Raw genomic sequence first — 25,404 nt, 5'->3', positions numbered from 1 at the left:
TACGAAAAAGTTAAAGATGACAAACATTAAATTCTAGGGGTAAGGTTCCTTTCTAAAGATAATAGGCAACTAGATGTCTTTGGCGTGTACAGACCAGAAAAGGGTAGCGCAGATGCTGATTCAGAATTATTTGATAAGATAATCAGCTATGTGGGAAACGATAAGGAAAGGAACGTGATCGTAGCGGGTGATCTCAATTTACCAAATGCCAATTGGGAAGGTAATGCGAACGGCAGGAAGCATGACCAACAAATGGCAAATAAGTTAATATGGGAAGGGCACCTGATTCAGAAAGTGATAGAACCAACTAGAGGGAAGAATATTCTGGATGAGGTGCTGGTAAAACCAGATGAGCTCAATAGAGAAACCGAAGTAATAGATGGTATTAGTGATCACGAAGCTGTTTTTGTGGTAATTAAAAATAAATGTGAAAGGAAGGAAGAGATTAAAATTAGGACTGTTAGGCAGTACCATATGGCTGATAAAACAGGCATGACGGAGTTTTTAATAAGCAACTGTGATCGGTGGAAAAACGGTAAATAAAAATGTATACAGACTCTGGATGGGTTTAAAGCAATTGTTGAGGAATGTGAAAATAGGTTTGTACCATTAAAGGTGGTAAGGAATGGTAAATATCCACTATATTGTAACAGGGAAGTAAAGAGAACTAAGAGAGAGGTGTAGGTTGGAACAAAATAGAGTTAGAAATGGCTGTGGAAGTAAGGAAAAATTGAAGGAACTTACTAGGAAATTGAATCTAGCATAGAAGTCAGCTAAGGATAACATGATGGCAAGCATAATTGGTGGCCACACTAATTTTAGTGAAAAATGGAAGAGTAAGTATAGGTACTTTAAGGCAGAAACAGGTTCCAAGAAGGACATTCCAGGAATAATTAATGAACAAGGGGAGTGTGTATGCGAGGATCTTCAAAAGGCAGAAGTATTCAGTCAGCAGTATGTAAAGATTGTTGGTTACATGGATAATGTCCAGATAGAGGAGGTGACTAATTCTAAAGAAGTATTAAAATTTACCTATGACAGCAATGGCATTTACAGTAAGATACAAAAGTTAAAAACTAGGAAAGCAGTTGGAATTGATTAGGTTTCGGGGGATATACTAAAGACAATGGGTTGGGATATAGTAGCATATCTGAAGTACTTCTTTGATTTTTGTTTGCATGAAGGAACTTTACCAAGTGAATGGAGAGTTGCTATAGTAGCCCCTGTATATAAATGAAAGGGTGATGGGCATAAAGCTGAAAATTACAGGCCAGTCAGTTTGACATGCATTGTATGTAAGCTTTGGGAAACATTCTTTATGATTATATAAGACATGTTTGCAAAATTAATAAATGGTTTGACAGAAGGCAGTTTGGGTTTAGGAAAGGTTATTCCACTGAAGCCCAACTTGTAGGATTCCAGCAGGATACAGCAGACATCCTGGATTCAGGAGGTCAATTGGACTGTATTGCGATCGACTTATCTAAGTCATTTGATAGGGTAGATCATGGGAGACTACTGGCAAAAATGCGTGCAATTGGACTTGACAAAAGAGTGACTGAATGGGTGGCTCTGTTTCTAGAAAATAGAACTCAGAGAATTAGAGTAGGTGAAGCCTTACCTGACCCTGTAAAAATTAAGCGGGGAATTCCTCAAGGCAGTATTATTGGACCTTTATATTTTCTTATATATATCAATGACATGTGTAAAGAGGTGGAATCAGAGGTAAGGCTTTTCGCAGATGATGTTATTCTGTACAGAGTAATAAATAAGGTACAAGATTGTGAGCAACTGCAAAATGACCTCGATAATGTTGTGAGATAGACAGTAGGCAATGGTATGATGATAAACTGGGATAAAAGTCAGGTTGTGAGTTTCACAAATAGGAAAAGTCCTCTCAGTTTTAATTACTGTGTTGATGGGGTGAAAGTTCCCTTTGGGGATCATTGTAAATACCTAGGTATAAATATAAGGAAAGATCTTCATTGGGGTAATCACATAAATATCATTGTAAATAAAGGGTACAGATCTCTGCACATGGTTATGAAAGTATTTAGGGGTTGTAGTAAAGATGTAAAGGAGAGAGCATATTTGTCTCTGGTGAGACCTCAACTGGAGTATGGTTCCAGTGTATGGGACCCTTACCAGGATTACTTGATTCAGGAACTGGAAAAATCCAAAGAAAAGCAGCTCAATTTGTTCTGGGCGATTTCCGACAAAAGAGTAGCGTTACAAAAATGTTGCAAAGTGTGGGCTGGGAAGACTTGGGAGAAAGGAGACGAGCTGCTCGACTAAGTGGTATGTTCCGAGCTGTCAGTGGAGAGATGGCGTGGGAGGACATCAGGAGACGAATAAGGTTGGACGGAGTCTTTAAAAGTAGGAAAGATCACAATATGTAGATAAATTTGGAATTCAAGAGGACAAATTGGGGAAAATATTCGTTTATAGGAAGGGAAGTTAGGGATTGGAATAACTTACCAAGGGAGATGTTCAATAAATTTCCAATATCTTTGCAATCATTTAAGAAAAGGCTAGGAAAACAACAGATAGGGAATCTGCCACATGGACGACTGCCTAAATGCAGATTAATGGTGGTAGTGATAGTGGAGTGATACCAGAAAGTGATGTCATACCGACGTCAGACTCTTGTTCATAGACACATTGTTATTTCCTGTTTAAAATGAGATGGGAAATTGAAACACAACCAGCCACACTCATATGCATATGTATTTTCCTGAATTAAATCAAACCTACAGATCACACCTACAACAACACATCGGTATTGAAGGTTAACTGCTGCTCTATACAATAACGTATGCGTATTATATTTTACGCCAGTTAAAATATGGGTCGAGCAGGTCAGAAGATTATGAAGTACTATAAAAATATCTTTGTCACTGGAAGAATATATATTTAAACATAATATTACTTACATTTTCTTGTCACGAGGGAAACGGAAGAAAGACCACGCATTCTTCTCTACTGCATAGTTACTGCAGCCAAACACAGCACATACCTTTCCCCTCATGTTGAGAGGAGATATCACGGAAGGACACACGCTACTATTTAATTATGTCAACTCACTGAAAACGCATAAATAACACCAAAAACTCCACACACAAATACAGGTGCTCTTATGACAGAATCAGTAGTTCTCAGGCAATCCGCTAGAGAGAGCTCTAATAGCTGTCCCTCGATATCTCGCTGAGTGTCGCTTATTGTCTCTACTGTATTTGACCACAGGCATTGGAGTGACGGATTAAGGTGTTTGGGGGCCCTGGGCTATTTAAAAATGTGGGGCCCCTTCTTCGGAACATCACGTCAGACTAGCATACTGAAGTCGTTATAGAACTACTTCCACTTAAATTGATGAATAGGGAAGTGTTGAAATAGACCAGAATTTTTCTCTTTTTTTCATGTCAATGGGCTATTTCATAATGCCAAAACATATTTTACATTTGTGTCAGCATCACTATCAAATCGACATACAAAACAGAATTTACGTTTTTTGGCACTATTAGGTAATTTTCTATCCATTTTACAAGAACATTACAGTTGTAACTTACGAATGGTTCAATAATCAGAGGTGAACTGGAAGTTCTCTTCCTGATGCTCATTCCGCGTGCTTCCCTATCCCCTCCCCCTCGCTTCTTAGACCTCTTCCCCCCTTTCCCCTCTGCCCGTACTCGCAAGCTGCCAGATTTGAATTTTCGCCAACAATAACCTTTGCAATAATTACAGTGCGTAAGTAGCGAGGATTCGTGTCTCCGGACGGTAATTGATTATAGCAGTGATGAAATAATAACGCGGGTACCTAGGTGATAAGAAGGAAGGAAGAGTGCGTATTTGATATTTTGCGAGCGTAAATATTCATATACATGCACGGAGGTGGAGCAGCAGGCCTCTTCATACAATTTTAGGTTCGAAAATGAATGTAGCAAGATCTAAAAAAGATGGTATTTTCCCCTGAAACAATCTCTGGTTTGAAAAGTATGGAGGTGGTTTTGTCCCGAGAGCATAAAATACTGTTTAAAATAAGCCATTTGTTTTATGGAGCATTTTATTAAATTGTTCAATGCGCGTAACGTCTGCAACACCTCACATGGGACATATTCAGGAACGAGAACAAACGAGGATCTTTTAACCGGGCGAGTTGATCGTACGGTTAGGGGCGCGCGGCTGTGAGCTTGCATCCGGGAGATAGTGGGTTCGAATCCCACTGTCGGCAGCCCTGAAGATGGTTTTCCGTGGTTTCCCATTTTGACACCAGGCAAATGCTGGGGCTGTACCTTAATTAAGGCCACGGCCGCTTCCTTCCAACTCCTAGGCCCTTCCTTTCCCATCGTCGCCATAATACCTCTCTGTGTCGGTGCGATGTAAAGTCACTGGCAAAAAAAAAAAAAAAAGCATCTTTTAGTACTGCAGATGAACTCCTCAGTTCGTTAATTAATGATTTCCTGTCATATATTAAGAAACTTAAAAGGCATTCAGAGAAAGTAAAAAAGAATCATGAGAGAAATGTATCAGGCATAGATCTTGACTACCCAGTCCACTGTGGCCTGCGTAAAATACCTCATAAGTATACATTTGCATTATGCATTGACGAGGAACCTAACGAGCTATGACATCCTACTCTTCTTCAGCTACCTAAGACGCCAAGCGGAATACAATGACATTATGGTTCGCGTGGCAAAAGAAAAAACACACTTTAAAGGCTGTTTAGAACATATCTGTTCTCCAGCTACTCAAAGTCCAACATTGTGTCTTATTCGTTTTCAAGATCGAGGAGCCCTCAGATACCGAAAATCATCGTCTGTGGCACTTCTGCAGTGAACGACGGAATTTGTCACGTCCGCTACGCAGTATTTGTCCCGAAGAGAGTTACTAAAAGGTGTACGTTTATTTTTTCGAAAGACATATTCAACAGTGAAATTAAGTGTGGAAAGTGTAAAGGCGTTTGAGCCACTCAAGTAGAAGTGCGAAATGAAATATACCTACAGTACCGTACTTTACCCTACATACTATATTTCAACTTCGCGTATAAAAGCTATTACCGGTATTGTATTTCTATTACTCGACAGCCCAGTTCTAAAAAAAAAAAAAAAAAAAAAGTAGAATATATTGGAGCCAGTGGCCAAATGTTACAGTAAATAAGGAATAAATAACTAGTCGCATAATTCTTTCTCTTTGGTTCTTTGCGTTCAACATACTTCGGTTCTTTGTCGTAAATAAGCATATAGTACTTGTTCCATTATGTGTGAGATTCTGATGGGCATCCTTGTACCTGCTGCGATTATTGCAATGATCTGAACATGTTACTCTGGCCTCTGACCAGTCAGCCCATCCTCTACCTTCACTTACTACTCTAATGTCTATTACAAAGGCCTATGTGTACGAAAATGGCGGCTGCGGTATAAAGACAGAGTATCGTTAAGAATCAAAATGATTCTTGTAAGAGAGATTTTTCGTTTGCTCAGGTTTTCAAGGGATTCTCCGAGTAGCTACTTATCAGTTATTCTCGCAATGAAGCAATCCCTGATCCTTTTCTGTTATTTAATAAATGAGAATAAAATTTGGGCTATGTGATCACCCGAATGGAGTAAGCTTACCTTTTGTGAACAGAAGGAAAACGTCTTGGGTGAGTAGTGAATGACTGAACACAAATATGCATCCCTGTAGGTATCCATTTCATAAATTGTGAAAGCTTGGATTTTCCAGTATTTACAAAAAAAAAAAAAAAAAAAAAAAAAAAAAAAGGTAATGTTACCTTTGTTTGATGCTGGGAGGCTGTCTTGTTCTTTTCGAAGGCAAATTATTCGTAGTAGTTGTGCAGTCTGACTAGGTATGAAACACCTATTGTATACCTGAATTAAAGTGTAAAAACGTCCCATGTGTATTGATTTGACGTAATAGAATGGTGACTGTATTAATTTGACTTGTCGAACGTCGTGACAGACTGAGCATATGATTTTCACTACAAAGTATTTTACAGTCGATACTTAGTATAAATAGGATCCTCAGGTTTCATTCCAGTCGTAACCAAAATATATTTGTAATTTTGTACGATAATAGCCCCAAAATGTACCTTCAGTGTTTTCAAAACAAAAACAAAAAATATCAGTGGCCTACTAAATGGCAAAACCTTTAGAACAGCTTTCAGTGTGTTTGGCATGGACTTTATTGGATCTTTGCTGAAAAGTCTTCCATATTCTCTGTTATTTAAGGATTATCCTTTTAAATGCCTCCCCCCCCCCCCTCCCATTTGTTACATATTAGGTCCAGTGTACAAATGCTACAAATGTACATTTGTTTCAAGGTGTGTGTATTTTATCCAGTTTTTTTTAAGATAGAAGCAGAACTGTCAAGTTCAGGAACGCTCTTAGAGAGCTAAGGATTTATATCGTTATAAGTGTTCGTGTCATATGTTCAACAGTGTATGCGTTTCCAGTGTTACGTACTCCATGAAGACAGGACAGTTTAGGCCAGAACTAGAAACATATTAAGTTCAAGTGCTGCTTGCCATGTATGCGTTGCATTTCAAAGTAATGTCTTGCAACCCATTGATGTTTTTCCTGGCTATCACCTTTAAATTTTCTTATTATGATGATAGTTATCATATTCCCCTGAATTAATTTTCAACAGGAACTGTCAAAACTGGTCTTCTTATAATTTAATGTATTTTTACACTGTGTTGAATGGTGGAACATCCCTCAAACTCTATCTTATTAGTTAAATGTCAACACAGAGATGAAGATTATAATCTGCGATTCATTGCATGTCACGGTATTACTATCCTGTAGTCTAAAATGTTCCAACGGCCGGTAGGCCTACCCGGAATTTTCCTCGGCCGAAAATGCAGCTGCTGCTTCTGGTCAAGAGGCTTATGAGAAGTCCCGTTGAAATGCCCCTATGTTAATGCAATAGTTTAAACATAACACAGTTGGGGACCTCTCCTGACAAAACTCACCTCATCTCCAAAATAAGACTGGCATAGACATTCATAAAATCACAACCTAAAACCCAATGCACAGTACATTGATATTTCAGCAAGTAACTACGGTAATACATATTCAGTAATGGGAACAAAGAATCCACAATCTTGCTCTCAGATGCACAAAAGAACATACTGTGCTAAGGAACATACTGTGTCCAAAATTGTTGCTACCCTACTCTCTATGAATTTCGTTGAAAAATGTACCCACCAAGACTTGGCTGTTATCCCTGAGGAGCAACTTTTTTATTTTTTCTTCACTTCCTGGGAAAACTGTGTTTTCAGGTTGTGCCATTTTCTCAGTATTTCCTTTGGTGACTTGTTAAAAGTCCTTTGCATTGGTACTGAAAGCATTGGGCCTCTTATCTGTCTGAATTCACTACTGTGAACGTTTCAAATTTCTGGGAAGATGTTGATTTTTTGTATTAATTCACCAGTGTCCTTCCTGGGCCATTGAGTGCATGTGGGGTGCTTGCATGAATTTAATTATGTTTTCTAAATTAAATTACAATATGCAGATAAATAAAATGTGTGAAATGTGATCACCTACTTCCCCACTTGCGCGTACCACTTGCATAAAATAGGGTCGGATTCTATCTGTGCAAGTAATTTGCGGAAGCTTACAGCATATCCTTCATACTGCTAGCACGAGACTGGCTGCAAGCATCATGTCCAAGAAAATGCTAACCGCTGTAAGTCAGTTTGCTGAAGAATTTAGATTTGCAATTGATGCAGTGAGTTGCTCCGTGCAAGTAAATTGCTGCAATAACTTGCTATTGTAAACTTAGCCTAAAGATACCCAAAACACGATTGTTCGTTATTTGAAATAATTGACTATGTATAGTATGTATAGCCTGTGAAAAGCAGCTTGAAAAACTACCTTACTCCTTATCAAGCCTATGCAGTGCAGTTGCCTCCTTACAGTCCTGATAGAAATGGTCTCCTGACTCCTAACATTCAAATGCGCGGTGATCTGATACACAGTAGCCCGTTGAGCGGCCAGTATGGTTCTGTGGAGGTGACATGATGTCCATTCATTAAACACCTGTCGTCTTCCCGTGTGGCAGTTTACGCGGGCGGTTACATTCTCTCTGCAATATTGAAGATCAACCCACGGCACTGTTGCCCTCGGAAACGCGAATTTGCATGTAATCTCCCCAATGCTATGGCCTATGCGCTAATGATTATCTCATGTTCAAAGTCGGTTAACTCGTGACGTGTTGCCATCTTCACGACATTGGTGTCTGTGACAGACTGCTCAGTTACGCTGCATTGCTCAGGGGTCATACATGGCACATTTTCTAATGGGGCACCCCTTCCCATAACTTTTGGCCACTCAGTGTATAGTGCTGGGTTTTGTGAAATTGCATATTGTGTAGATCGTCATGCATTATGCTCCAAATTGCGTGATACCTGTTGAGCATAGACTGAACTTGTTACCAAGTAAGTTGGCCGTGCAGTTAGAGGCGCACAGTGTGAACTTACATTCGGAAGATAGTGGGTTCGAACTCCACTGTCGGCAGCCCTGAAGATGGCAAATGCCGGGGCTGTACCTTAATTAAGCCTATTCCTATTCCATCATCGCCATAAGACATTCTCTCCCTCCGCACAGTTGACTACCTTAAGTGACTTGCCGAGGCTTGTTGGCCACTGCTATAAATAAATCTTAGTACCGCATATCTATTGAGATTTCTGAAGTGCTAATACTAGGTCCGTGTTAGTTTACAATACATCTTGAGAAGTCCCCTCTTTCGTACAATTTGAAAGAAGGCTACAGCAAAAAACAACAGTTTGTATAATCAGTAAACATTGAAGAATTGTTTACAATAACAAGCCCAATTTTACATAAACTGTGATCCTGTTTCCAATAGAACTAAGTGCGTTTCTTGAGTATTTTAGATTATAATGTACTAGCTGTTACCCGCATCTTCGCTTGTGTGGATTTTGTAATTTGATAAAAGTAATAAATATTTCCATGGTTCTGCACTAAGGCATTATCTGAAACACCCTAAAGTATAAAAACTCTCAGCAAACTTGAGTTTCGCCGGGCTGAGTGGCTCAGACGGTTAAGGCGCTGGCCTTATGACCCCAACTTGGCAGGTTCGATCCTGGCTCAGTCCGGTGGTATTTGAAGGTGCTCAAATACGTCAGCCTCGTGTCGGTAGATTTACTGGCACGTAAAAGAACTCCTGCGGGACTAAATTCCGGCACCTAGGCGTCTCCGAAAACCGTAAAAGAGTAGTTAGTGGGACGTAAAACAAATAACATTATTATTATCAAACTTGAGTTTCATTTACCCCAGAACCTATTTGTAAACCACATTTGTAGTATTGTCTTTTGGAGTTAAGATGACCAGGCTACTGGCAGAACTAACTTCGGAACATGCGACATATAACTGTTGACCACATGGGCGTCCTCTCTCAAGTTGAAAACAAAAAAAAAAAAAATTTTAAAATGAGATTCCAAATACCTAAAATATTTCCTCATCTGTAACATCTTCAGTTTTTGAGACATAAGTATCCCCATAAAAATAATTCAACACCTTTATCAGTCCTTACTCCCTCCCCCCACCTAAGTGGATTTTCCAAAAACAAAACAGATATGTTTCTTTATTTTTAAAGGAGATTCCAAATACCAATTTTCATGTCAGTAACATGTACAGCTTTTATAGGTCTCCTCATAAAAATAATTCAACTCCTTTTTCACTTCTTTTTACCCCTGTTAAGTGGCTTTTCTGAAGACAAAAATATACATGTTACATTATTTTTAAAGGAGATTCGAAATACCAGTTTTTACGTCTGTAACCTGTAAAGTTTTTGAGATAACTAATATTCATTTTAAGATTCATCTGCTTTTTTCTACTCTTAACCCCCTGAAATGAATTTTCTGGAAACAAAAAAAAAATACATGTTTATGTATCTTCTATATATATAAAATAAGAGTTTTGTCTGTACATTGCTCAGAATTTGAAAAGAATAATATTTCTGTATCAGTCATGTCCACTGTAACCAGGAAATGCACTTTTTACTTTTCCGTAATTTCTGTCTGTCTGTATGTATGGATGTACACGCATCACGAGAAAACGGCTGAAGAGAATTTAATGAAAATCGGTATGTAAAGTCGGTGTATGAACCACTACAATCTAGGCTATAAATCATTTTATTAACTCTGAGAGAAATGGTAGTTTAGGGGAAGGCCTAACATTTAATTCTCAAGTATTTATATTATAATGGTCCTATCGATAAATAATGCATAAATAAAGTTATATAGAATTAAATTTCCGATCATTTATGTCTTATACCTTTTTTACCGTACGTACAGATATTCATGAATTTGTATTTTTGTTGCTAAGTCCATATCAACGCCGAGCCACGAGAGAATGGGTTAACAGAATTTAATGAAAATCGGTATGGGCCTATAGAGTCGGGGAATAAGAAACTACAGTCTAGGCTATAAACAATTTTATTCATTCTGGATGAAATTGTAGTTTAGGGGAAGGCGCCTAAAATTTAATTTTTGGTCCTATTCAAAATTACTACATAACAAAAGTTGTAGAGAATACAATTTCCGAGCATTTGTGTTTTATTCTGTTTTACCGTACTGACTATGATAAGAGTGGTATTTCAGAGTCGGAGGAAAACTAAACATGAAGGCCTAAATTATCGAAAGCTCATAAAATATATCAACAATAACATTACATTGAGCATTGTTTGTTGTGATGTTCCTTGTCTCTTATACTTCCACTCAACTCTGATAGATGGGATTATTGCTGTGTACCAAGTATAACAGCCTGACTTAATATTGGCAGGAAATGGCTGGGGAGTTAAAAAAACTTTCTTCTTTAGCATGTCATTCCTCTGATTCATACATTTTTTGATACTGCTGGTGTGTAACATACTGGTTCATCATAGTATTCCAGCTGTTCGATCCCTACTCTGACGCGCTGTTTTGAATGAGCAGTGTGCCCAGTTAAGGCAGAGGCTCATTTAGTAGCAATAGTAGTGGTAGTGGTAGTATGACCTGGTGTAGAATTACAATTTAGACGTATTCCAAATTATAGCCCCACAATTCACTATAAACTCAAAATTCAACATGAAAAAGAGCCGTTTCTTAAGAAAAGCTTCTTCCTCTTCACTTTTATTAAATTCTATATTCATTTTATTCCAAATTAGCAGTAAAGAGGGGCTTTCTGCTCTGGCTTGGAGGAAAAATTTGCCTCCAAGTCAGATAGATTTTTCCGCCGCCAATGTACTGAATTGAGATTTTCCGACTCATCGGGTACTCCTCGGAAAAAGGATTAGTAAAAAGACATAGATTTTGCCCTGGGACTCTGCACTATTCGACTTCCCCCGCCGAAAAAAAGACGAAGAGTTTTCACGGATCACGGCTGTCTGCGGCTTGGTCATTCTAGCTCTGGAACTTTGGACTGTCGGATCGGCAGCATTCGTTAAACGTGAGAAAATGTGTGGTTTTACCATTTGATCGACTGTTTTATATGAAAGAATTGCTTTTAATCGCGCCGTTGCTACTGACATTATTGTAATGACTTATGTTCATTTCAGCTGGAAAAACCACTAAGACAGTCTTTCTTAGGATATAAAAAGGCAGATGGAGTGTGAGTGTCTGACATTATAATGAAAACTCCCCAGCCTGATTGTGACTGGTGGTAGGCAAGTGGGCCTACATTTGCAATGGAAATGCCGTAACCCAGTTTTCATATGAGAAAAGACGTTTGGTGAATTCTCCGTCGCGTTTCTAGGGTAACGGTAAGAGCTATAGAATTTAATACAATCTTGCTCACAACGTGTAAACTACCTAACCTAGAATTCTGTATACAAGGTAGAATTCCGTAGCGAAGCACGGGTACATCAGCTAGTTCCAAATACGTATGTTAATGTCTGTAACATGTTAAGTATATGAGATATACTGTAGATATACTCATTAAAAAAATACTTGCTTTTAAAATTCTTTTCACCCCTTTAAGTAGAATGTCCAAAAAAAGGTGTTTATTTTTAGAGGATTCCAAGTACCAATTTTCTTGTCTGTAACATCTTCATTTTTTGAGACATACGTATCCTTGTATAAAGATCCAACTCCTTCACTTCTTTTCACCCACATCCCCATTAAGTGGACTTTCCGAAAAGCAAAAATATGTTCCTTTATTTTTAAAGGAGATTCCATGTACCAAGTTTTACGTCTGTAACATTTTCAGTTTTTGAGATATAAGTATTCTCATAAAAATAATTCAACTCCTTCTTTACTACCTTTTATCCCCCCCCCCCTCACTACTTTTCACCCCCCTCCCCCCTCCAAGTGGATTTTCAGAAAACAAAACTACATGTTTCTTTATTTTCTAAAGGAGATTCCAGATACCAATATTCTGACCACTACCTTGTTAGAGTCAAGATACGATTTATTCCAAAGTCCTTCAAGAGACCTTCACCCAAAATCAAGAAATATCGAACTGATGAACTCAAGATAAACCAAGAGATTGTTGAGAACTATAAACGAGAGCTTGAGGTCTTGGAATCTTCGAATTGGGACGAAATGGCAAGGAGGATACAAGAAGCAGCTGAAAAGACTATAATGATCGCCAAAAAGAAGAAACATCCATGGTGGAATGACGATTGTGAAGTAGCCTTACGGGAAAGGTCTAAAGCGTGGAATAAATGGTGTACTGATCACAAGAATTTCGAAGACTTCAAGGAACAACGGAAACACACAGCAAAAATTCTTCGGAATACGAAAAGAAAGTACGAGAAAGAACAGCTGCACAACATAGAAGATTTCAAGAGAAACAACACAAGAGATTTCTATAGAAGGTTTAAAAACAGAATCAAAAAATTCTCCCCTGGTAATCTATGTTTTAAAAGTGAACAAGGGAAACTCTTTATTGGTGACAAGAAGAATTGCGAGTATCTGGCCAACTATTTCCAGAATCTTCTGAACTGTGAACCTCCCGAAGATGGATTGCTGTTTGGAGAGCCTCAATTCAAGTTGAAGGATTCATTACCACCAAATAAGGAAGAAATTAGGGACATCATTAAGCAACTAAAAAACAACAAAGCTCCTGGGAAAGATTCAATTACTGCAGAGTTATTCAAATTTGCAGGTGAAAATATAGTGGAAAAACTAGAGGAATTATTCGCTTTTATTTGGGAAAAAGAAGAAATACCAAGTGATTGGAAAAAATGCACTCATTCATCCTTTACACAAAAAAGGGGACCAAAATAACGTTAACAACTACAGAGGTATCTCTCTTCTTCCTATAGCATACAAAATTCTATCCAAAGCATTGCAGCGGAGGCTTGAAGCACATCTAGATAAACAAATTGGTGAATACCAGGCAGGGTTCAGGAAAGGGCGTTCATGTGCTGAGCAGATTTATATTCTAAAATCACTTATAAAAATAAGATCAATGAGAAATCAGAAGAGGACAATCATAACCTTCGTTGATTTCAAAAAGGCATATGATTCCATAGATCGTGGAGTGCTCATGAACGTTCTGCAGGAGTTTGGAGTGGATGAGAAATCTCTGGCCATAATTCGGCAATCTCTTACAAACACCTTTTCTCAAGTCAAATTTATGGGCGAACTCTCAAATCCATTTGAGATAAAAACGGGTTTGAGGCAAGGAGACAGCCTTTCTCCACTACTCTTTAATTGCATTTTAGAAAAAGTTATTAGGGAATGGAGGCTGAGAATGACTGAAAATGGAATGAAGAATGGGGTAAAGATAGGTTGTGGAAAAAATGCGATGATGTTGGATTGCCTTGCCTTCGCAGACGATGTCGTTCTTATTACAGATAACCGTCAAACAGCCAAGAAACAAGTTGAAGAACTACAAAATGTTGCAGTCAAAACAGGGTTAAGAATCTCTTTCGAAAAAACAGCATTCATGGATTCTATAAAAAAAGGCGACACGGACAGACTTGTTACATTGTATGGGGATATCCAGCATGTGCAAAAATTTAAATACCTGGGAGAAATACTCACCCCCAATGGAGATGAAAAGGAGGGATTAAAGGAAAGGGTGAGAAGGATGGAGTTGGCATTCAGACTATGTCATGACACCTATAAGTCCAAGTCTCTCTCAATTCAGGCCAAGTTAAAACATTACTGCACAGTGGTTAGAACAGAGTGCCTTTATGGAGCAGAAACCTTGACGAGGATGGCTGACCCAGTCCTTGAAAAAAGAGAAAGAAGATTCTTGCGAAAAATCTTAGGCCCTAGAAAGTCGACGAGTGACCAAAACACATTCCGGTTAAGATCGAATTTGGAGCTCTACAAGACAGTAGAAAGAATCACGACTGTGATGAGAAAAAGGGGACTGACGTTTTATGGACATATCAAAAGAATGAACCCTGAGAGATTGGCCAACAGGATACTTCTTCTGCAGGAAAGGTGGAAAAAACAACCGGGATGGCTTACACACGTGCACAATGACTTAGCAGAAATAGGTATCAAGGAGGAGGATATAAAAGAAAGGACATCATTTAGGAAGAAGGTTGCGGGATTGAGGGATGCGTCTGAAGAGCAACATGCGAAGCCACGGAACATCTCAGTGGAAGAACGAGCAAGAAGTAGTCAAAGACTCAAGAATCTTTGGCGAGAGTGTAAAGAGAAGGGTATCAGTCTGCGTGACAGAAGGATGATTGTGTAAACGTAGCCCACAGGTGGCCGTATCGATTAATAATAATAATAATAATAATAATAATAATAATAATAATAATAATAATTCACGCCTGTAACATGTTGTGTTTTGTTAGTGGCTTTACGTCGCACCGACACACATAGGTCTTATGGCGACGGTGGGATAGGTTAGGCCTAGGAGTTGAAAGGAAGTGGCCGTGGCCTTAATTAAGGTACAGCCCCAGCATTTGCCTGGTGTGAAAATAGGAAACCACGGAAAACTGTCTTCATGGCTGCCGACAGTGGGATTCAAACCCACAATCTCCCAGATGCATGCTCAGAGCTGTGCGCCCCTAACCACATGGCCAACTCGCCCGGTGTGTTAAATGTTTGAGATATAGGTCTAGTGTAGATACGCTCGTTTTAAAAATTTACCGACTTTTTCAATTCTTTTCATCCCTTTAAGAGGATTTCCCCAAAACAAATATGTGTTTCTTTGTTTTTAAAGGACATTCCAGATACCTATTTTTATCTCTGTAACATCTTCAGTTTTTGATGATATAAGTATCCTGATAAAAAGAATTTGGCCCGTTTTTTGTTCTCTTCACCCCCTTAATGGATTTTCTGAAAACAAATAAAAAGTGTTTTTTACTTTTAAAGGAGGTTCCAAATACCAATTTTTACATCTGTAATATGTTAAGTTTTTTAGACAAGTATACCATTTTAAAAATTCATCCCCTTTTTCACTTCTTTCACCCCCCCCCCCCTCCAAGTGGATTTTCCAAAGAACAAGATATGTGTTTACTTTTAAAGGAGATTCCATGTACCAATTTCCACATCTTTAACATTTCAGTTTTTGAGATATAAGTATCGTTAAAAGGATTCAATCCATTTTTCACTTATTTTTAGTAGCCTTAAGTGGACTTTCCGAAAACAAAACAAATTCCTGTTAATTTTTAAAGGAGATTCCAAATACCAATTGTCGCGTCTTTAAATTGTTAAGTTTTTGAGATATAGATAAACTCATTTTAAAAATTCACCCACCTTTTAACGCCCTTATCGACGGAATATCCAAACATCCATCCTGAGTGAGTACCTACACTGTAATATAAATGTCCCTCCAAAATTTAATTTCTTTATGTCCAGTAGTTTTGGCTCTGCAACAATGACTCAGTCAGTCAGGACATGCAGTATATGGTTATCATTGAGGGCTTTTTTAATGTATTAGTAAATGGGAAGGACTTTTCTCTACAGGATGAAGAAAAACCTCACAAGAGAGATTCAAATTTTAAATGTATCGTAGGAATATTCTCAATGGCCAGTCTTGTCGCATTTTAATCTTAATGACTTTTTATGGCTGAAAATGACTCAAATACGAGATGAAACGTGACCCATGTTTTTAATATAAAGTATATGTAATCTATAAGATTATAAGTTATATTAAATAGGTGCAACCTCAAAGTCATCATCATCATCAGTGTCCCACTCCAGTCGTCCGGGTGTGGTTAACAAGCCTCCTCCACTCCTTTTGTCTTTCCACTTTTCCTGCTCCATTACTTCCACAACATCCAATCCAGCTTCTCTAATGTCCTTCCAAATCTGATCCATCCACCTTCTTCTTGGTCTTCCAACTGGTAACTTTCCCTTGACTTCTCTTTTTAATTCCCTTCTTGCTACTCATTCCTTTCCCATTCTTTTTACATATCCAACCATCTCAGTCTTGCTTTCTGTATGTTCTGTACTAACTGTTCTATATTTAGCTCTTCCCTGATTTTAATATTTTGAATTCTATCTCTTCTTGTCTTTTTAACCAATGTTCTTAAAATTTTCATTTCTACTGCTTGGATCTTACTATCTTGTCTCTTATTAGTTACCAGCATTTCTAGTCCGTATGTTACAATTGGTATGAAATAATGTTTATATAATGTTAATTTCATTCTCTTGGGTACTTTGTCATCCCATAAAAGCTCTCTGGCTTGATGATAAATTGTTGTACCTTTACTTAGTCTGTTATTAATTTCAGGATTGATTTCATTACTTCCATTAATAATCATATTTTCAAGTGATATAACTCTTCTTCAAGTAGCTCATCTCCTTACTCCCAAGTCTTCCCAGCCCAAATTTACAACATGTTCATAATGATACTCTTATATCAAGTAATCGTGGTGTGTGTCCCATACACTGGAACTGTAATTGGGGTGGTGGTCGTGGCTGCAACTCATATCCGAGGAAACATATTTTTCAGCTGTTTACATTTTCACACTCACAATGTTTTGCGAATATGTTTCATATGATTTAGTAGCCCAATCTTGGCATGAAACATACGTCCACACAAATCACATGGAATGGCTGGAGGGGTCAGGGCTGAACTTGACGGAGCTTCCGTTCTTGTCGTTTAGCCTCTTTGTATCTGTGTCATTCCTCTTCAAACACAGTAACTAATGTAGAAGCAGTGTGGCACCAAAATGTACGATTCTCAGCAAGTGTATCCCAGGATTGAGTGTTAATTCCAGCGTTTTTCATAGTATTCTTTAGCTGATCCTTGATATGCCGCAGTGGGGTTCCCTGAGTTTTGTGCCAGAGCAGAGCTCACCATACAGGATTTTATGAAGAAGCCTGGTATGACTCATGCGACAGACGAATTGGGGTTTTACCAGTGACTTAAATGCCCTTTCTTTTACATCCTTACTACAAACCCTAAATACTCTCATTACCGTATGAAGAAATCTGTAACCCTTACTGTATTCACAACTTTGTTAAATGTGATCACCCCACTGAAGACCTTTTCTTATACTTCCAGCAGTACCCATTCACTCCAACACAGTACTTACTATTGTTGAACTGTTCGATAATGCGCCAGCTGCACATTCCAAAAAGATAAAATTAAAAAAAATGTGGTACTCAGTGCCCTAGTGTGCCTGTTGTGGGTTTAAAACAAAATACAAACCCTGTGGTATGACAGCCCTGAGAAGCTTTGGCCTACCAAATGACCACTGCTCAGGCCAAGACCTGCAGATTATAAGGTGACACATTATCAGAGCAATAAATCCTCTCTTCCTTGGCTTTCTGGACTGGAGTCACTCTTTCACCGTTGGATAGCTCCTCAGTTGCTCTGACATAGGCTGAGTGGGCCACAAAACAGTCCTCAGGTCCAGGTAAAAATCCCTAATCTGGCCGGGAATCAATCCTTGGGCCTGTAGGTAAAAATCAGGCTCTCTACCCCTAGACTGCAGGGCCTACCAATGAACATCATTCTGGGATGTACCTTTTTGAGTTAAATGTAGCACCCATCACCCACCTTTCAATTATAGTATCTTTTATGGATTCTTATCTTCACTCACTGGTAAGGGGGTTGTTTTCTTTTGTTATGCAGTTTATCACCTTCAGCTGATATGTTTTTTATTTTGGTATTAATTATTCTTCATATACTTTCCAGACTACTACTGTATGAAATCATCTCACTATGGATATCCAAGTAGATCCAACTCTACTTGTTGTTAATCTGGACAACTGCATCAATTCTGATGGTAAGCTTTATTAAGTAGTTTCATATGTAGCATATTTTTGTTGTTGTTATAAGCATGTTGGTAAAACTATATTATAGTGCCTTCAGACAAGACAGCTGCAGTAGGCCTACATTGTAGACTCTCGCAACTCGATGCTCTTTTATTCCTACTGGCTTGGTTCCTTACATGATTATGAGTCATAGTACAACTGTTGACAAGATATCAACTTGATCGATCTGGAGAGACCTGGCTCCTTCGTCTAAATCGTCAGTGGTGCATGACTAAGGGGGCTGTCACACTGGATCAATCAAACGACTGGGATCAGCCGACTGAAGAATTAAACCTACAGAGGGCAGTTGTACCAGTCACACAGCATCGATCGTCAGCAATAGACTGCAAGCGATGAAGATCGACTGGTTTGTGAAAACAAGCGTGTCCAGTTTTCAGTGGCAATCGGTTGATAATGGCGGACATAACATTCTGGTCTGTTGATGAAATCAAAACATTAATTTGCCTAGTGTATGAAAACAAAGTGTTGTATAATCCTGGACTCCCTGGATATAGTAATAGGGAGACCGTGGATTCTCTATGGCATTCTATAGCATCGAGAATTGGGACGAAAACTGGTAAGTAATTATTAGCTTTATTATGATTTTGTTATGAGTAGCGTTATCTTCGATTAATTATTGGTAAAAATATTATACGGAATAGATTTGTAAAGGAAGTTACACTAGGAGAAGTATTAATTACCGTTCTCATGATTTAATTGAAAAAATGTTTGGAAAACATAAGCAGTGCTTACCTAACATCCATCTCGTACCTAATGAAATGAACACCATTGTTCGCTTTAGTGACAAATAAGTGCATTCCATAAGTACTACATGCATAATTTCTTTGTCAGAATATTGTAATTAATTGTTTCAGGAAAAAGTTGTGCCAAAAAATGGCAAATTCTGAGAGCAATGTATCAAACTCGGAGAGATAACATAACTCCCCGAAGGTTTGCTGTAGCCTACAGAAAACAAAAAAATGGGTCTACCTCGATGCTCTCATCTTTCTGGAACCCTTCATTGCTGGAAGGAGGTACATTTCTCTAATATTTATTTTTAGTAGTAGGACTACAGTAAAGACCAGTGTTTTGGGTGTGAAAGAGTGAGGGGAAAATGCAGTCTGTAGGCCATAAGTTCTATGCATCTGTTCATTAATGTATCAGATATAACTGAAACTTATATAATATAAGCTAACCCAACAATCATCTTACTGAAATAATTGAAATTAATCCTTTCTTAAACAGAAGGCTTGTGTGCAGACTAAAATTTAGCTCCAATTTAGAAGAATTGCATTAATATGTTGTTCATTTTTTTCAGTTCTATAACAAACACACCTATGGAAGTTGCACCTGATGTAGGAGAGCCATCTCACCAAGCTGAAATGGAGGAGGCAGAAATAGAGTTTATGCTGGAGGGGTCTAATTCCTGTAGTTCAGATATTATTGAAGGGACTTCAACTTCCAGTCTAGTGACTTCTGCTTCTACAAAAAGCTCTGCCAGCAGTTTTTCAGTGTTATTTTTAGGGTGTCTTCATGATGACATGGAAAGACTTGAGTGAACTAGGTCGAAGGGTTTTCAAGAGTTAAAGTTCAGGAACTGTTGTATACAATGTTAGATCAAGAAATAATCTAATACAATATATGGCCTTGAGAAATGCTCTACTTTTTTAATAAAATCTGTTTTCCTTCTACTTATCTACCAACATTTATTGGAATCCTCTGTGAGTTATGTATATTAGGCCTAGCACCTGATGGTAAAGTAACCTTAACTCCAATTTATATTAATTATTAGTGCTGGTTTGTATTAATTATTAGGTAATTGCATTATTACAACATCTTAATGTGTATATTTTATGTGGTAGAACATGTATGGTGAACAAAAAAAAAAGGAGTATTTTGAAATACTTGTAGTAGATCCTTTCTGTGTGTATGTGGAAAGAAGTTGTACAGCACAGGGGGTCTGAAACCAGACCGGTGTTGAATTGATAGTTCTTTCCAAGAGCTGACTTCCTTCTTGCAGAATACTGTTGATCAACTGCAAGCTCATTGCACTAGGTTTGTTCAGCACAGGTGGTCTGAAATTAGACCGGTGTATAGATACAAGTAGTTTTGTCCAGGAGCTGACTGTTTTCTTACAGAATACTGTTGATCACTTATGCAAGCTCATTGCACTAGGTTTGCTGCACCTATATTCAATGTTGCTTACTGTACTGCCATCCTGGGAGAATACACATCCTAAATACCTACTTGAAATCATTTACTTGTTCCAGTTTTGTATTCCTAACCTGACATTCATTTCTTGTTTGAGTGTGTTCCCTACTGCCATCACTTTAGTCTTGAAAAGACTAATTTTCATTTCATACACATTGCATCTTTTTTCAAGTTGCAAGGTATTAGATTGCACGATTTCAGCAGACCAACTTGTCTGCATAGGACAAACTGCTTACTACAGTTCTACCTAACTGAATCCCTCACTGCCACCTTATACCTTTTAAACTTAGCCTTTATCTCCTAATTCCAAGTACTCTTCTGCTATTGATCATACCTGTTTGCACCAGCAATCATTCTCACTACTTTCATGTCTGTTACTTATAGCTAATTAATAACATATAGGCCTACTGAGGGCATCAAGGTAGACCCGTTCTTTTATTTCTTGTGCTGTAGATCCATGTAAACAATGAAAAACAAGGGTGAAAAATTAATTTGAAACTACTTTGACAGGTGTTTCTACCAAAGTTTTTTAGATTTTAATCTACAAAAATGAAAAAAAACTGCATTTTGTGTTATGTGATATTAACCCGTTTGGTGGACGATGCTGTGAGATACGCGGCTACAAGTCACTTGCTTGGCAGGGAACACAGATATATCCGCCAAATTAATTTCTTTTTTCTCAGTTGCCTGCCTGCAGAGATTTATTTCTTTTTCAGCAGTGTATTCTGGATGAGTCTGTCCTCTGATGTGAATTTTTTCAACTATGTTCTCCCAATACCAATGTGTCAACCACGAGTTGCAACATAAAGAACAGCTTACGTCCGGGCAAGAACGACCTAAAGCCTAATAGCTTCGTGCTGAGGCTTTAGCTCATTGCCTAATCGTCCCTTGGATGTAATAATATTGCTGTAGAAGGGATTTCTAGAGATTATGATACTGAACAGACCTCTCTGATGACATTTTAAAACTGTGACCTGATTTATTATCCCCAGTCTTGAGCGAGCTCTTCCTTCACGACCGGAGTGTGTGTTTACCGTGAGTTACAAAACATTTATCGTACGCATCCGTAATACAGGCACAATTCATTATTTCCATCCAAACTGCAGAGACCGGGGTTCTATTCGATCCTTTTTCTTACATTTTTTCCACTAAAATGTCTAAAAGGAATTACCGGCCCCCACCATTAGAGGAAGATGATTTACCGGTCATGATAAACAAAATGTTGGAATTTAGTTGGGGGAAGAGTGATCTTAGTGAAGTAAGTACTGCTGAAGGGGAATTCTTAAGTGACAGGAACTTACCTGGAATAAGTACTGCAAGCTCGAATGTACAGGGTTCGGGCCCAGCTGATGCGAATGTTCAGCAGTCGCAAAAGAGACAACACGTGTTCGATTCCAGTTCAAATAGCGATCATGACAGTGACAGTGGTGATGATAACACTGACTACAATCCAACCGGTGCAAGTTCTTCGTCAACTTATGCTGAAAATGGACAAAGAAGGTCCCGCTTTGATCCCAAATTCCATCGTGATGTAAAGGGAGAGCTTTTAGGGAAAACAAAACCAAGCAAAATATTTTAATTATTTTCTTATGACAAGATATGCCAGAACATAGCTGAACAGACAACAGATGCCCAGCAGGAAATCGCACATAAAACCCAGTTTAGTAAGATGAAACGGAGTCTATATCAAGACTGGGTTCAAACAAATAAGGAGGAAATAAAGCTTCTTATGGCCATATTGTTGCCGCAGGGGATTGTACAGAAACCTAAATTAGGACATTATATTTCTCGTAATCGCTTGTTCACTACGCCTATTTTCTATGAGCTGATGACACAGAAGAAACTTTTTCCCACCAGGCTGAGTGGCCCAGACAGTTGTGGCGCTGGCTGGCCTTTAGACCTGAACTGGGCAGGTTCTATTTTGGCTCAGACCAGCGGTATTTGAAGGTGCTCAAATGTGTCAGCCTCTTGTCAATAGATTTACTAGCATGCAAAAGCACTCCTGTGGGACTAAATTCCGGCACCTCAGCATCTCCGAAAACTGTAAAAGTAGTTAGTGGGACGTAAAGCCAATAACATTATTATTATTATTATTATTATTATTATTATTATTATTATTATTATTATTATTATTATTATTATTATTTGCCATAGGGATGTGGCGACCGTATCGCTCAGTGGGAAACCACTGCAATCAGCTACCCGAGTATTGGCGGGAAAACGATAACGTTTGCGGGGTATGGAGGAAATGCCTACTCCCAGTCCTGAACAACTGTGGGATGAAATAAGGCAGAAAGCCTTCTTCACAATTTCGTAAAATCATCCCTCATCTCTCATCTTCACCTTTGTAAATAACATTTAGAATTGTAACTCAAGGTTGGTTCAGTGGCGTAAAATGACAGCCAGAGAACGTCTTGAGGCAAACATATTTCACAGTTTCATTTTTCAACATATCATATTTCATTTAACACCTTTCCAGATCAATCTGGAATTGCAAACCCTGACCAAGGTCAGAATCTTGATCATTCATCAGACAATCAACCTAATATGGGAAGTTTTCTATTGTAAGAATCCACAGCTATATAATCTTCCAAATGAAGACACCATTCGGATACGGTGGGGTGTCTGATAGAGGATTGTGGCGAGTCGGAGCGCCCAGAGACATGATAAGTCATGCAGAGTAATCAAACTAAGAATGTACTTAAGTTCAATAAACCAGGAAAGTTTTCGTATTTGGCAACATTAAATATCAATTCATTGATGAAGGTTGGCAAGTTGAAACATGTAATAGATATTTTGAATCAACTTAAAATTGTGGTCACAGCTCTTCAAGAATTACGTAATACTGATCAGAACCCAACTGAATCAGGTGGGTATCGTTAGAGCCCTGCATGGATGTACAAAATAATATCCGCTCCGCATCCACACTTTCTTCATCCGCACCTGCATCTGCGAATGGTTATCCGCATCCGCGAATTGTTATCTGTGGATATTGTAAATATTTAACTACAGTGTATTACACCCCAGGTATTGAAACTGATAGATCTGTTAACATATTACAATAGGCCTGACACCTGGCACCAGAACCCCTACAGTCACAGGTTTATGAGAGATTTTCTCTTGCAACGTATTAACCTTTGTCCTTCCTTCCATTAATTGCGGGCAGGAGTCAGGTAGGCTCAGGTCAGATTTACGTCTTTATGGTCTCAAGGCTCTTCATATATCAGCATTCTCCCATACCACTGTCAAGGGTCACCTAATTACAAGCAAAAATAAGAGTATACCTTAGTTCAAATCAATCTTCATTATTTAGAAATTATCAGAAAAATTATCCGCACTGCTGTACAGTTTGTATTGGCCAAGGCACTAACTTGCAGTGCTCTAGGTATCGTCTCTATAAAGGTTCTCCAGGTGAACGAGACATAAAGAATGTTCCTCAATTTGAAGTTGGTTTCTTGGTAGGCCTACACAAATAGAATTCTAGATTCCATTATTGATTTTTCCTCAAATTCATCAAGGGTTGCATTATTAACGATTAAAGTGGACCGGATTGATAAATGTTCATGCTCCAACAAATGGAAAGAACAGAACTGACAAAGAGGGAACAGATCAATTTAGGGTTGAACCAGTTAGTAACCAATATACCTGATACTAACATTAAAATTCTTCTTGGGGATTTTGATGCAAAGGTAGGACGTGAGAGAAAATTTTGTGTTGTGGTGGGACGATGGCCAGCACATAAATTAGCGAATGGTTAATTGAATTTTGTATTAACCATGGGCTAATTTTTAGAAACAACAAGGTTTAAATGAAAACCACATAAATTAATGACTTGGAAAAGTCCAAATGTTAAATTGGGTAAATCCCAGATAGATCATGTGGCTATGGATCGAAAATTTCGTAAAGAAATTTATCTTGTTAATGTTCTGCGTGGTGTCGATGTTGATTCAGACCATTACATCTCCAAGATTAAATTTAAATTTACTCCTAAAAGGAAAAATAAACTGCATAACCTTAATAAGAAAAGATGTATGATCCTAGTTCATTCATTAATAATCAAGCATACTTTGAGAAATCCAGAACACTTTTAAGTGGTAACTTGGGAACCACTATTAACAAACTAAAAATCATTGCAGAGGAAGTTGCTCCCATTAAGAAACAAAAAAAATCATGCTTGGTGGAATGAAGAGTGTGATACAGCAATACTACGCCAGCATAAAGCCTGGTTGAATAATTAACAACAAAAAGAAAAGAAAGCCCTAGAGAAGAACTAATCAATGCTAGATGATTAACGGCTAAAGAAATCAGGGGAGTTAAAAGAAATTATCAGAAGGAAACATTATAATCTATTGATGAAGCTTCCAATCGAAATAAAACAAGAGACTATTATAGGACATTTAAACAATACCAAAAAAATTATACTCCCCCTGCTCTCCTGATGAAAGATAAGAATGGAAAGGTGGCCCATGATGATTACGACAATGCAATAATTTTGGCTGAATACTTCAAAACATTACTTAATGGTGATGAACCTGAAAATTATTTTGAATTTGATCTATTTACCAGAAATAAAACACCTTTGGTGAAGGTCATACCACTGGTTTATGATGAAGTAAGTGGAGCTATTGATTCACTGAAAAATTTTAAAGCAGCAGGAGAAAATCAACTGGTAGTGGAACTCTGGAAGAATGGGAATATATAGACTATTCAGAATCTACAAAAACATCTCATTGATATTTGGAATACAGAAAAATTGCCTGAAGAATGGAATGTTGCAGTTATACACCCAATCCATAGAAAAGGTGATATATCAGATCCTATTAACTATCGGGGAATTTCTTTGCTAGGTATCACCTATAAAATTTTCTCTAAGATCCTCTAGTCCAGAATCCATGGCCAGCTTGATAGTGAATTGGGTGAATATCAGGGTGGTTTTTGTCCAGGACAAAGTTGTCCAGATCAAATTATGTCTCAAATGGATCACAAAACATCAACGCATTAGGCGCAAAACTGTA

General features: G+C 38.1%; 1 protein-coding gene and 1 long non-coding RNA gene across 3 annotated transcripts in view; both read left to right on the top strand.

Annotated features, from left to right (window-relative positions):
- The first annotated feature begins 5,174 nt into the window (after positions 1-5,174).
- LOC136877226 (uncharacterized) overlaps positions 5,175-25,404 on the top strand; it is a 124,539-nt gene continuing 104,309 nt past the window's right edge. Inside the window, exons 1-2 of one of the 2 annotated variants that reach the window (XM_067151078.2) lie at positions 5,175-5,638; positions 18,060-18,150. In XM_067151078.2, the coding sequence (XP_067007179.2) occupies positions 18,087-18,150 (64 nt within the window). In that variant the 5' untranslated portion in view covers positions 5,175-5,638; positions 18,060-18,086. Of the gene's footprint in view, positions 5,639-17,198; positions 17,967-18,059; positions 18,151-25,404 lie in introns of those variants that run through there. The other variant, XM_067151079.2, reaches the window with a different exon arrangement.
- Positions 18,168-19,811, top strand: LOC136877227 (uncharacterized). The gene is made up of 3 exons (XR_010860743.2): positions 18,168-18,755; positions 19,054-19,212; positions 19,497-19,811. It is a non-coding gene; the product is annotated as an uncharacterized lncRNA (long non-coding RNA).

Source organism: Anabrus simplex, chromosome 7 (genome assembly GCF_040414725.1).
Source record: "Anabrus simplex isolate iqAnaSimp1 chromosome 7, ASM4041472v1, whole genome shotgun sequence".
In the NCBI taxonomy this organism is placed as follows: domain Eukaryota; kingdom Metazoa; phylum Arthropoda; class Insecta; order Orthoptera; family Tettigoniidae; genus Anabrus; species Anabrus simplex.
This window is presented reverse-complemented; position numbering and strand designations above follow the sequence as displayed.